General features: G+C 44.6%; 1 protein-coding gene across 2 annotated transcripts in view; it reads left to right on the top strand.

Annotated features, from left to right (window-relative positions):
- The window catches only part of NPC1 (NPC intracellular cholesterol transporter 1), a 51325-nt gene that overhangs the window by 33379 nt on the left and 3498 nt on the right, over window positions 1-14448 (top strand). For both annotated transcript variants that reach the window (XR_005212157.1, XM_037805549.1), the window contains exons 15-24: window positions 2533-2660; window positions 2763-2903; window positions 3868-3957; window positions 4755-4945; window positions 5279-5394; window positions 6037-6166; window positions 10884-11084; window positions 12003-12234; window positions 12974-13087; window positions 13798-13960. Coding sequence is in view for 1 of the 2 variants with exons in the window: in XM_037805549.1 (XP_037661477.1) it covers window positions 2533-2660; window positions 2763-2903; window positions 3868-3957; window positions 4755-4945; window positions 5279-5394; window positions 6037-6166; window positions 10884-11084; window positions 12003-12234; window positions 12974-13087; window positions 13798-13960 (1506 nt within the window). In the remaining variant the exon portion in view is untranslated. The remainder of the gene's footprint in view (window positions 1-2532; window positions 2661-2762; window positions 2904-3867; window positions 3958-4754; window positions 4946-5278; window positions 5395-6036; window positions 6167-10883; window positions 11085-12002; window positions 12235-12973; window positions 13088-13797; window positions 13961-14448) is intronic.

Consider the following 14448-nt stretch of genomic DNA (forward strand, 5'->3'; position numbering starts at 1 on the left):
AAAAAGAGAAAAGGTGATAAGTAAACATTCGGGACTAACTGTCCATGGAATTCCTGTCAGTTGATCGGGTTTTGACTCTGTTGAGAGATGGGCCTGCAGGTGCGCCTCTTGACCCCGTGCAGGCCGTGGCTGGGCCCATCCACCTCGCAGCCTCTCGGGGGCTTACAGTACTGGAGGCTGCTGCCTCCTAGGGGTACCTGGTGGCCTCCAGATTGCTCATGCTTGTTCCTGATTCCCAGGGTGCGAAGGAGAACATGGCCGTGAACAACGGCCTGGACTTTACTTGTCTCCAGTCTGACTTCTCCTTGGCACTCTGGTCTCTTGCACCAGCTCCCTTTCTCTGAAGGTCTTTCCAAAGAAGGTGTTGTTTGCAAAGGCATAATCCAACAGAGACAGGAACACAGGCATGAAGAAACCCATCAGATGAATGCCCTGAGGTGGGCGCTGCCAGTCCGTGCTGTCAGATGCATCATGGTCGGTCCTAAAGACACCCAGGACAGAATTGTAATCAGGGTGTTAGACATGTACATTTGCAAAATGAAGTGGCCAGTGTTTCTCTTGGGACAAAAACTTAGTGACCTTTGTGGATGCATCCTTGTGAACACCTTCTTGGAAACCATCTTGTAGTCAGCAGTTGAAACCTGGGGAAGCTGGGTTTTATTAACTCCAGTTACTCCTCCATCGCAGTAAAACTCAGTGTCTCTGTGGTACAGTCATAGCTTTCAGCCTCCAGGGTGCAGTCTTGGTCATCCAGAGAATGCCTGCCCCGATCCATCGTGCTCACGGCTGTCGTCGTGATCGTGGCCCCTGTCATGTGGCGTCACTGTGGTCTGATGGTCTAAGATGGCCCTGCTCCAGGTCTGATGGTCGGTGTTGGCTGCCAGCTGGGCCGTCTGTCTCTAGCCCAACAGCCCTGGCTTCTTCATGTCATGGCAGCAACCCAAGAGCTGTGCTGCCTCCTTAAAGCTTTATTCTGTAATCAGAAAGTATTGCTTAGTGGACAAGGAAAATTGCCAGTGGTGTCTTGGGTATCATTTTATAAGCATCCTCTTTCTCACATCAAATTTCAGGACAGTGTTGATGACAGATCCCTAGAACTCATCTTGCCACTTCCCCTTTTTGGCACCAATGGCAAATGTTGCTGTTTGAAAATAGCATTCTTGGATAGCCACAGAATCCTCCTCACCACAGTTCTGTAAGCAGCACCCCAGGCCTTAGCTGGCAAACTGAAACCTTCTTTGCCTTTCTTCTCACAGGCAGCCCTCCTCCTCTGCACTCACAGCTTACTGGGGAAGCAGCCTTATTAATAAGCAGAGGTTCCTGGATCTTACCTCAATATAAGGAGCCAGAGTAAGCTGGGGAAAAAAAATGAGCACTGCTATATTTCTCTCATAGGGAGAAACCACAAATAGACTTGTTTAGTGGGGCTATCTGCCCCTCTTCTGAAGTGTAGTAAGAAAGGTGACTGTATTCCCTGGAAAGGAATCACTTGTTAAGTTTGGAAAAAGATAAATAATCCATGAGTCACAAACCCAAACGCTTGTCTTGACCACCAGGTCCTCTTCCCCAGGGCACAGACACACCGAGCATATCATGCCTCGTTTCCACAAAGCAGCGCGCTTTGATGGACACGTGGGTGCAAAAAAAAAAAGTCTCCTTTTTACCTCTATTATAAAAAAATCTGTGAGTGTGACTATAAACAGGAGCTGACACTCGGCCTCAAGTTTGGGGTGACTCTGGGAGACAGCAGGAGCTGTGGGGACTGTGGCACCCTGGGGTCCATGTGTCCCACCTAAAGGAGGTGGTTACGTGTTGCTGGCAGGGCTGCTAGGTCTGATTTTTCTTCACTCAAAGCGGTAAATCTAGATTTTTGCATAAACTGTCATTTTTAAATATTGGCTACGTATTAAAAAAAAATTTTAGTCCTAAAATAGGTCAATACAGTGTGGGCCAAATGGGCTGCGTCTGGCCCAGGAGCTGCCAGTTTGCAGTTCCTGAGTCTTATCTAGTGCTTTGGGCTTTGGGCTTGGATCAGCCTCATATGATTGTAAATTCCCTTTTCCTGTAACTGAACAGGTATAATAGCAGCTGGAAAATACTGTCCCTCTCTCACAGCAAAGCATAGAAGATACCTTAAGAAATGGCCCATGTTAGTGGTTCACAAATCTTGATGTGCACACATTTGCCTGAAGAGCCTGTTAAATGTGATAGAATTGGGACTGAATTCCCATTGTCTTGATTCAGGAGGATGAGGACAGGGTCCAGGAAACCTGCATTTTTAGCGGCTCCCCAAATGATTCTGGTGCTGACTGCATCTTGAACAAAGGCCTTCTCCCACTTCTGGCTCAACGTCCACAGATGTTTTGTGGCAGACAGGTGTTTTGTAGCACACCTTTGTGGGGAAGTGAAGGTCTTCCGCTGGGGGTGGCCTCTTCTGGCTCCCTGTAGGTCACTGTGCACCTGAGTGTGAGACTCCCCTAGACTCCTCCGCTGGAAATAATGGTGACACGGAAGCTTTTCTCTCCCTTGCAGGAGGCTTGTCATTGATGCCGGCTGTTCACACTTTCTCCCTGTTTGCGGGAATGGCGGTCTTCATTGACTTCCTTCTTCAGATTACCTGTTTTGTGAGTCTCTTGGGGTTAGACATTAAGCGTCAAGAGGTGAGTGTTAACAGTTTTGTAACCTATTTAACTTGGGTCTAGTGTCTAGATGAAGCAGCCAGAGGATTTTTCCGTGACCTTTATTACTCTTTGTCCCCTCAGAGAAATCGGCTGGATATCCTTTGCTGTGTCAGAGGCACTGACGATGGAACAAGTATCCAGGCCTCAGAGAACTGCTTGTTTCAGTTCTTCAAAAACTCCTATTCTCCACTTCTGCTTAAAGACTGGATGCGGCCAATTGTGGTAGGAGCTTACCTGTGGCTTTTCTCTTTCTGTTCCCCACAACAGATTTGTCATGTGCCTCCTAAGAAATCAGACAAGCTTGGGAAGGACCTTCTGAGAGCCATTAAACATATACACAAAAATACAAAAACGTGTACAAATATATAAAATATATTTCCAGCTAGTTTTTATCAGTTGGTGTAAATAAGGAAGAGATTTGCCTATTTGTTTTTGAAATTACTGTAGACTCATAGGAGGTTACAGAAGTAATACAGAGCATCCAGGTACCCTTCACCCAGTTTCTCCCATTGGTATATAAATAGTTCTCTGTCATTTTATCACATGTGCAGATTTGGTAACCACCGCTGTAAAAAAGAAACAGAACTAGTCCATCACCACAAAGATCCCCTTTTAGCTGTATGGTGTGCCCTAATCCCTGGCAGCCACATGAGAGCTTTTTATAGATTGATATATTGGATATAGCCAACACTGATGATTTATCACTCTGCTAAGAAGGCAAATCAAAGGTTTTATGAATGGTCTTTTGCTCTTTCAATTAGGGACACATTTGCCTATTGGAAACTTGGTTTCCAATAATAGTAAAAGAAATAGTAATACCTGCTGTTTATGGAGCACTTGATCTCTTGGGCACCATTCTAAGATCTGGGGCATCTTATTTAGTCAGACACCTCTCTGATGCTTAATCTACTTTTTCTGTTTTACTGATGAGGAAAAAGAGGGGAGAGGTTAAGTGACTGATCCATGGTCCCTCAGCTCGTACATGGTAGGGTCAGGATTTGAACCCAGAAGTTTGACTCTGGAACCTGATCTCAACCACTACTCCATGCTCCCTTTAACATATCATTTAAAGTTGTTTTTCAGTAGAGAAAAGTCCTGGGTTTTTTTGTATATAAGGTTTTATTTATCTTCTGAAACTCATTAACCACTAAGCCTTCTCCATTGTGTAACTCGCTTTTTATTCCAGATCACGGTATTTGTGGGTGTTCTCTCATTCAGCATCGCAGTCCTGAACAAAGTAGAAATAGGATTGGACCAGGCTCTCTCAATGCCAGATGTAAGATGTATTCTTCTTTATTTTAACTTGTTTAGCTGAATAAATGAATAAATGCTTTAAAAAACATGCATATAGGTATTTTAAAGGAATGCCTACTTCTAAAAGCAAGTGCTGACAGATTCTCCAGTGTTGTGAGAACAGCCACAAAGCTCTGCACATGTGGGCCTTCCTGGAATTCTGAGCCCTCAGACAGCCCTTGGGGCACAGCTGTAGACTGCGAGCAGCCAGGCTGTTAGCTCAGGAGATGCGCTTCTTGTTGGGGAGCTAGCTGGAGGCTGGGCCCAGCAGGAAAGCTGGCTGTCAGGTGTGCAGGCTGAAGGGGTCTCAGCCAGTAGCCCCCTGTGCCCTTTTGTATGTGTGTGGATGTGGGTGTGTGGGTGGCAACATATATATAACATAAAATTTTCTATATTAACCATTTTCAAGTGCACAGCTGAGTGGCACATTATACCACCATCACGATCATCCATTATCAAAACTTTTTCATGACCCCAAACAGAAACTCTGTAGCAGCCCCTGGAAACTCCTAATCTACTTTCTGTCTCCATGAATTTACCTACTCTAGATATTTCATATGAGAGGACTCATATAATATTAATATTTGTCCTTTTGTGTCTGGCTTCTCTTAGTTTAATGTCACTGAGGTTCATCCACCTAGAGCATGTATCAGGAGCTCATTCCTTTTTATGGCTGAATACTCCTGGTACCCTCTCCCCTCTGAGTTCTTTATGTGACTCCTCTCGCTTAGTGACTGTCAGAACCTCTGAATGCTGTTCCCTTTCCTTTCCTCCTTTCAGGACTCCTACGTGGTGGATTACTTCCAGTCCCTAAGCCGGTACCTGCACGCGGGTCCTCCCGTGTACTTTGTGCTGGAGGAGGGGCACGACTACACGTCCCTGGCAGGGCAGAATGTGGTGTGCGGAGGCACAGGCTGCAACAACGACTCCCTGGTTCAGCAGATATTCAACGCGGCTGAGCTGGACAGCTAGTGAGTGCCCCACCCCCACCCCTGCTTCTTGCACCTTAGCAGAAGCAGCCAGCAGGGGCTCTCGACCAGAGTCGACGCAGGCCTGAAATGTCTCACTAAAAATAGATTTTCTTGGAAAATTTGTTTTTATTCAAAATGTACTTTCAATCCAGCTTTACCTAAAATGCTTTTAAAGGACTAATTTACCACCTAATACCTTGAAGATTTTTCCATAGAGTGCTAATGTAGTTTTTCTTTTGACTGGGCAGCACATAAAAGGTAGAAAGGAAAGTTGTTTCAAGAAAAAATGCTGAAACTGAAGATCTCAGGAAACTTGTTCTCCTTTTCTCCAAGTACCCGAATAGGCTTCACTCCCTCATCCTGGATCGATGATTATTTTGATTGGATTAAGCCTCAGTCCTCTTGCTGTCGAGTTTATAATACCACAGAACAATTCTGCAATGCTTCAGGTACTTTCATCCCCTTTACCAAATATTTCCTTTTAGTCTGAAAAATTGTAGCATTATAACTTATGAACTATTTGCATTTCTCCTTGGTTTCTACCTGTTTTGTGCCAACACCGGGCCTTGTTCCAGTTGTCTTCCTTTCCTGAGCCATTCACTCTGGAAAATGTTGCATTCTGACCATCTCCGATACCGTGCTGCAGGCTGCTGCGGCCATGCCAGAGGGCTCTGGCTTTCAGATACGGTTTCTCATCTTTTCCTGACAACTGTGATGGCATCTCTTAATTGGCATCTGGCCTTAGATTCTCACAGGATTGCTTTTCCTTTTTTCAACACTGTTGCCCTGTGGTTTTGTAAGAATGTTGAAATTGTATTACAGTATTCTTAATAAAAACATGGAAACCAACCAAGGTCATCCTTAAAGCTGGAAACTGGCTCAGGAAAGAAAATGCTATACAGTCTGCCTAAGATGAAGAGGGCACCTCAGATTTATTAGACGATGACAGTCACACGTGGCTAAAGCTTTTGGTTAAGGGGAAAGTTTCAGGAAAATAATTTCCCTTATATTTTAATATTTTGTAATGTTTTAAAATAAACTCGGGAGACCTGTCCTTCTAACTGTCGGCTCTTTCCTCGTGTTTCTGCTAGTGGTGGACCCTGCCTGCGTCCGCTGCCGGCCCCTGACTCCAGAGGGCAAGCAGAGGCCTCAGGGCGAAGACTTCATGAAATTCCTGCCCCTGTTCCTTTCTGACAACCCGAACCCCAAGTGCGGCAAAGGGTAAGTGTAAGTGAGCTGCTCAGACCCACATCTGCTTCCACTTTAATCCACAGTAGAAAACCAGAAGAGGATTGAGGTAAAAGGAATGGCCTAGGGAAGGTCCTCTTTCTACCTCCACCCCACCCCATCCCAGTCCTTCTGTGAAAGTAGAGAAATCTAAAACACTTTTTAAGAAAACACCTCATGTTTCAACTGATTTTAGCCTAGCATGAGCATTTGTTACTTACGCTTCTGTCTGTGTCCTGGACCTCCCAGATGTATGAGTGGGTGGAGATACTTGTGCAAATTACCAGCAGGGGAGGGGAGATGAAGACACTGGATTTCAGAAGGTGAAAGAACTCCATCTATTAAATTGTGTAGATGGGCTTCTGGAGCAGCATCTTGCTTTGGTGATGCTTTCTGCAGGAAGATTTGGATCGTTTCAACCCCATCCTGCTCCTTGCCAGCCTGTCCACAGATAAGACACTGTGGGCAGCCACTTATCCATGGAAGCAGGGTCTCTGGCTGGGAAGCAGTGAAAATCACTGGCAGTCTCTGTAGGGGAGTGACTGTCACGTGTACGTTAGGTAAACCCTGAACTTGCCTGTTTTCCATAAGAAGCCACGTTTGCCGAGAGTCACACCAGTAACATTCATATCATGTCTGTTTTCATGGGAAGACTATCTGTAAAATTAAAATAGAAGGAGAGGAGAAAAGATGGCGGCATAGAGAGAAGTGGAAGACTGTTAGTCCCCCCGGGAACAATTCATAAATGACCAAAAAACTAGCAAATAACCTGGAATAACTGCAGGGAGACAAACGTGACTGTACACTCACCATCCACCAACCTGAATTGGGAGGAATGCCCAAGATTGCAGCATAAAATCTGTAAGTAAAACTGTGGACCCGCGCAGAGAGCCGAGAGCCCCTCCTTCACGGAAGCCGCGCGGTTCTGGAAAGCAGCACTCTCCAAACAAGCTAGTGTACTGCAGCCCAGCTCCAAATGGGGTTTTAATGTTAACTGCTCAATACAGCCAGTGAATCCTCAACAAGCAGACAGAGGCTTTTGGGGACAACTGACCCTGGGAGAGTTGGATATATCTGTCTCAGGACGGGGAGCCCAGAGGCTGACGGGTGAACCTGGGAGCTTTTCTGTCCCTTTCTCTCTCTGTGGAGAAAACCGCAGCCGCTTTCAGCCTGCAGTGCTTTGCAGTAAAGACAGCCTCAGCCATTTTAAAATCAAAACACTTTGATCAGCAGAGTCAGTGAAACAAAGAACTTACTCTGATAGGCAGTAACCTCTCTGGAGGGGGCATAGCTTCCCAAGAGGAAAGGGAGGGGCCCAGCTCTACTGCCCGCCTTTCCGGAACCAGATCCCAAAACCTGGGGGAGGAGAGCCACCGGCCACACCCCCTTACACAGGCAGTGACAGGCTGCACCTCCAAACAGAAAAGCACAGGTGTATTAACCCTCTAAGAAAAACCATCAGGGAAACCAGATATTGAATATTTCCTCCTTCTGTGACCTGAACCTGTTCTTGTCTGGGAAAACCTGATTGGGGTGGCCTAGGAGGCCAGATGCCTAGACAACAGAAAACTACAACCTACACTAACAAAAATGAAGCTATGACCCAGTCAAAGGAACAAACATACACTTCAACTGAGATACAGGAATTTAAACTAATGCTAAATCAATTCAGAAATTCAGAGAATATTTCACAAAAGAGATAGAGGCTGTAAAGAAAACACTGGGCATATATAAGGCAGAAATTGAAAGTTCAAGAAAACAACTAGTAGAATGTATGGAAATGAAAGGTACAACACAAGAGATGAAAGACACAATGGAAACATACAACAGCAGACATCAAGAGGCAGAAGAAAACACTCAAGAACTGGAGAACAAAACACCTGAAAGCCTACACGCAAAGGAGCAGATGGAGAAAAGAATGAAAAAATATGAGCAACATCTCCGGGAACTTAAAGATGAAACCAAGTACAAGAAGCTACGTATCACTGGTGTCCCAGAAGGAGAAGAGAAGGGAAGGGGAAGAGGCAATAATAGAGGAAATAATCAATGAAAATTTCCCATCTCTTATGAAAGACATAAAATTACAGATCCAAGAAGTACAGCGTACTCCAAACAGAATAGATCTGAATAGGCCTACGCCAAGACACTTAATAATCAGATTATCAAATGTCAAAGACAAAAAGAGAATCCTAAAAGCAGCAAGAGAAAAGCAATCCGTCACATACAAAGGAAGCTTAATAAGACTATGTGTGGATCTCTCAGCAGAAACCATAGAGGCAAGAAGGAAGTGGTGTGATATATATATGACACTGAAAGACAAAAACCTCCAACCAAGAACCCTATATCCAGCAAGGCTGTCCTTCAAATATGAGGGAGAGCTCAAAATATTTTCTGACAGAGAATGAGCGACTTTATGAACAAGACACCCGCCCTACAGGAAGTACTAAAGGGAGCACTACAGAGTGGTAGGAGAACATGGGAGTGCATGGTTCGGAACACAATTTTGGGAGATGGTAGCACAGCAATGTAAGTACACTGAACAAAGATACCTATGTATATGGTTGAGAGAGGAAGGTTGGGAGCATGTGAGACACCAGAAGAAAGGAGGAAAGACAAAGACTGGGACTGTGTAACTTGGTGAAACCTAGAGTGTTCAACAATTGTGATAAAATGTACAAATATATTCTTTTACAAGAGACAACAAGCAAATGTCAACCTTGCAAGGTGTTAAAAATGGGGAGGCATTGGGGGAGGGATGCAATCAATGTAAACTAGAGACTGTAACTAACAGAATCGTATCATGCTTCCTTTAATGTAACAAAGGTGATATACCAAGGTAAATGCAGATAAGGGGGGGATAGGGGAGGCATGTTAGACACTTGACATTGGTGGTGGTGTCTGACTCTTTACTCTACTTTGATTTAAGATTACTTTTCCTTTTGCTACTTCCTAGCTGTCATTTTTTTCCTCTTTTGCCTCTCTACCTTCTTTGACCCTCCCTCCTGCCTTGTGGAAGAAATGTAGATGCTCTTATATAGATAGTGGTGAAGGTGGTGAACACATAAATATGTGACCATACAGAGAACCATCGATTGTTTACTTAGGATGGAATATATGGGGTGTGAACAAAACCATCTTAAAAAAAAAAAAATGGGTTGATGTCAAAACCTCAAGGGCAATATACTGAGTGAAATAAGCCAGACACATAAGGACAAATATTACAGGGTCTCACTGATAAGAACTAATTATAATATGTAAACTCATAGACATGAAACATAAGGTACCAAGATGTAGGATGAGGCTTAAGAATGGGGAGGGGTTGCTTAGTATGAGCAGAATGTTCAACTAGGATGAACTTAAATGTTTGGAAATGAACAGAGGTGTTGGTAGCAAGATGTGAGAATAACTAACAGTGCCAAATGGCATGTGAATGAGTGGAAATGGGAAGCTTAGAGTCATATATGTCACCAGAAGGAAAGTTGGAGGTCAAAAGATGGGAATGTATAAAACTGAATCCTATGGTGGGCAATGTCCCTGATTAACTGTAGAAATATTAGAAAACTCTTCCATGAACCAGAACAAATGTATGACAGTACAACTACAAGTTAATAATAGAGGGACATATAGGGAAGAACTATATACCTATTGCAAACTATATACTACAGTTTGTAGTATTTCAACATTCTTTCATAAACAGTAACAAATGTACTATACCAACACTACGAGTCAGCAATTGAGGGGGGTTGGTTAGGGATATGGGAGGATTCGAGTTTCCTTTTCTTTTTCTTCCCCCCCTCCCCCATCTTTCACTTTATTTCTTGTCTGGAATAATGAAAAGTTTCTAAAAATTGAACAAAAATTAAGTGTGGTGATGCGTGCACAGCTGTATGAGGGTACTAGGGGCAACTGATTGTACATTTTGGATCTTTGGGTAATTGTATGGTATCTGAACAATCCCAATAAAAATAAAAAAAAAAAAAAATTAAAATAGAAATGAATCTTGCAACTTGGTTTGCTTCCAGGCAGCTTTGGCCTGTATAAAACAAGGTGGAGCCCACCTGCCAGCATCTCTCAACTCTCTCTGAAGCCAAGTCAAGTGGCCTCATTGTTTATGAAGGGAAGAGCCGCTATTTATGGAGAGCATCCTCTGTGCAGTATCACCCCAGGCCCCTCACCAACATCATTCCCTTAATCATCACAGCAGCCCCATGAGTAGGTGGTCTCATTTACACACTGTGTACAGAAGAGGTTCCTGACACTCAAATCAAGTAACATTGCCCAGGGTCACATGGCTGATAAGTGGCAGGGCTGATGGATCCCAAGGCTATCTGGCTCCAGGGCCCTTGCCCTCTACTGCCTCCTGTTACCCAACATTATTAGAAATTCTTTATGAAAACACATTGATTGGAAACAGAATCACTTCTAGGAACAGCAGCTAAGCAGAACTTATGCTGCTTGATGTTATACTTTAATGGACATTCAAAAGTGAACACAGTAGCATCAAAGAAGCCAAAAGCAATAAAGAACAGCCAGTCTAGGAGAGGGTAAGTGAAAACCTTCAGCGTTCTCTTATCAGGAGGCATCTTTAGCCTTTAAATTAACAGCAAGGTCTGAGCCCAAGGGTAGATGATTTCACTTGGCCTTGAGTGTTCATACTCTGCAGAAATTTTGCAAGGCCAGTATTGCTGACTCCTAGTGACTCTTCTCTCAGGGGACACGCTGCTTATGGTTCAGCAGTTAACATCCTTGGCAACAGCACTGCGGTCGGAGCCACGTACTTCATGACCTACCACACTGTGCTTAAGACCTCGGCTGACTTCATCGATGCCATGAAGAAAGCCCGCCTTGTGGCCAGTAACATCACCGACACCATGGGCATTAAAGAAAAGAATTACCGTGTGTTCCCCTACAGGTAATAAATGGGGCTCCCTTGGGGGATTGCAGATAACTCTGCCTCTATCGTCAGCATTTTGCTTCTGATACCCTCTCCATGTCGAACACAGGGAGTCTGTCAAGGGAAATTGCTGCCTGGCAAGGAGGGCCAGAACCTTGAGCCCTTGGAGGTCTAGGTGCTGGGCCTCACAATCTGAGAGAGAGAGACAGTAAAATAGCACCCCGGAGGAAGAGGCTAACCCGGAGAGTGGGGGGTTGGTGACACTTGGAGGCCTGGGAAGGCCTGCAGAGAAGGGGGTGGCGGATGTCCCTGACTGATAACATGGGACAGTGCCTTTATGTACATTTTTTACTAATGTTTATGGGAGTTTTTTTTCCTCATCAGAAAAGCATTATATATGATCTACTGAACATGGAAAATACAGAAACATAGAAGAATCAAGTGATTTTTCCCCCACTCCCATGATCTGACTAAAGGAGTCCTGACCTGTTCTTGGCAGAATAGCCTGTTTCACTGGGGAAGACGTTCAGAGTGGGTGTCCTAGTTTCTGCAAAGAGCTTAACTTTGCAAAAAAACATTTTCTCCTCAGGCATTGCACAGACCCCATTTGGCCTGAGGTAGTTCTCAGGATAGATCAGGACTTATTTCAAAATACCAAGAAATATTTGTAGTGTCTATAAAATGGCATAGATTGGGTTTATGAGTAATAACCTTAAAGAAAACATACATTTTGGGTCATTATTGGGCTCTTCTCTGGGTGTTCAGTGGCCATCAGAGATCCAGTTGAATTACCTTAGACAATTTGCAAACACCCAGGGGGGCTCTCCACAGGGCCGCCTCCCGAGTGGAGTCACAGTTTCACAGTAGTGGCCAGAGAAACGGTGCTCCAGAAGTGAGAGTGAGCTTTACCAGAACTCTCTCCCCTGCTCTCCACAGCGTGTTTTATGTCTTCTACGAGCAATACCTGACCATCGTGGATGACACAGTCTTCAACCTCGGCGTGTCCCTGGGCGCCATCTTCCTGGTGACCGTGGTACTGCTGGGCTGCGAGCTGTGGGCCGCGGTGCTCATGTGCACCACCATCGCCATGGTCCTGGCCAACATGTTTGGGGTCATGTGGCTGTGGGGCATCAGCTTGAATGCCGTGTCCTTGGTCAACCTGGTCATGGTGAGGCCTGTTCCACTCTCACCTCATCCCGAATACCTCGTGTCAGTTAGGTGTCATGTGAACCTTACAATGGAGCGAAATACCAAGTCAGGCTCTCTTGGTGCCCGCGGTGGGCTGAGCACAGGGTGGGGTCAGGATGTGGAAGGAATGCTGATTTCTCTTTAGTTCAGTTTTTCTCTTTACTCACAGCCAGAGTAGCATGGCTTGTGAATGTGACAAGGGAAATGTGATGATGTGCTCTAGCTTGGGGATTTCGCCTTTAGTTGACTATTCTGAAAGGACTGCCAGAGCACAGAGCCTAATGACAGCAAGGCGTCCACTTTTTATTTAGAAAAATTGCCCCACCCTCAGTAGGGCTCTATAACCAGTTACCTTTTGCCTCCCACATAGTTGCCAGGTGCTTTTAATGGGATTAGTCTTGAAGATGTGAGCATCAGAGAAGGTTTCCATGGAAAACCGAAGCCAGTGCATCTGTCCTTACAGATGTTAACACTGCTTCGGTAGATTGGCAGCGAGACCCAACCGGCGACCTCACACAATGCCCTGGCACAGGGAGTGGGGTGGGGGGTACCCTAGGAGGTCTCCACAGCTTTGCCTAATGACGGCAGATAGGCTGTAGAAAACTGCAGTGGGGATGATGTTTAGGGCCCCACTCCTGCCCAAGGTGCCCTGGGAACGGGGTGGCTCCTGGTGATTTCACCTGGAAAGGAGCAGTCCTAAAGGAATCCCTTTCTTTCAGAGCTGCGGCATTTCTGTGGAGTTCTGTAGCCATATCACGAGAGCATTCACCGTGAGCACGAAGGGAAGCCGCGTGGAGCGGGCGGAGGCGGCACTCTCCCACATGGGCAGCTCGGTGAGCTCAGCGACCAGGAGCCTCTCAGGGAGGAACTTTAAAATTCACTCATTAAAACAGAACTCGGATCCTTTAATCAGAAAGCAGCCCCTAAGGATTTCAAGTTTTCAGGCAGTTTATGGAATAGCTCCATCATGTACAGACCCATACATCCTCTTTAAAAACTAGACTTTTTTGCAAACCCTCTTTAGGGGCAGTCTGGCCGAAGCAGGCGAGTTAACAGAGTATATTTGAAAGCTGGATGTCATTTTCACTTAAATATATGCCAGCAACATGTGCTGAAAACCCAGTGTGCAAGTTTTAGGTGAGATCCAGAGAATCTTCTTGGTTCACATCAAGTCTGAGACTTTGCTTTATCACCATAGAAAATATTAACAATACTAAACTACAAATTTTTGTTTCATAAGTTTTCCTTTGAGAATATAAAGAATAATTTCCTTAGTTTAGAGACAGAATATAATATTTATACAGGATATATAGCTTTTACCCTTATAATGTCTATCTTTTAAATTATTTCAGGTTCAAAAGCAACAACTAAAACAATTCTAGTTTTCTAACTAAATAATGTTCCTTAGCAGTAACTCTGCAAGCTGGGGTTCAGTGCCCCATTACTTTGGATCTTGAATATTAAGAAATTACCTATATGAGGAAGTATTCAAATATTATAGATTGGTAAAGTGGTTCCTAAAACCTTATCTTTTTTTTTTCAGGTATTCAGTGGAATAACATTAACCAAGTTTGGAGGAATTGTGGTGTTGGCCTTTGCCAAATCTCGGATTTTCCAGATATTTTACTTCAGGATGTATTTGGCTATGGTCTTACTGGGAGCTACTCATGGATTAATATTCCTTCCCGTCTTGCTTAGTTATATAGGTAAGAGGTCTTATTTTTAAAGGGGTGGAGTTGGAGGAAGAATATTATGCAAGGAAATTTATAGAATCATGAAGCAGCCTTGCGAAGTATTTCAACTTATATTAATGGTCAATTGATAAGTAGTACTGATTAAAAATTTTCCTTTCTATGAGAAAAAAAGACTATTCCAGTGGTTCTTGATTTGTCCAAGCTACTTCCTTTTGCAAATAGCTGTTGCTCAGGCCTGACCTGTCTGCTTGACAAGGCCCTTATCCCAGCCCCTGAACAAGCTTTCACATCCGCAGGCCCAGGGTGGCCACCCCTGCTACGGGAAGGAGATAAAGCCCGGGAGTAAATCGACAGTCAGGCCAGAAGCCGAGCAATGCGCAGGACAGCCTTCTACTTCACTCCCGAGACACTGTTCTTAGCAAAGAGCTGCTGTGACTTTTGTCTTATTTTGAGACTAGGATCCTTTCACTGCTGTGGCCATGTCAGCATGTATAAATGAC

Source organism: Choloepus didactylus, chromosome 16 (assembly GCF_015220235.1).
Source record: "Choloepus didactylus isolate mChoDid1 chromosome 16, mChoDid1.pri, whole genome shotgun sequence".
Lineage (NCBI taxonomy): Eukaryota > Metazoa > Chordata > Mammalia > Pilosa > Megalonychidae > Choloepus > Choloepus didactylus.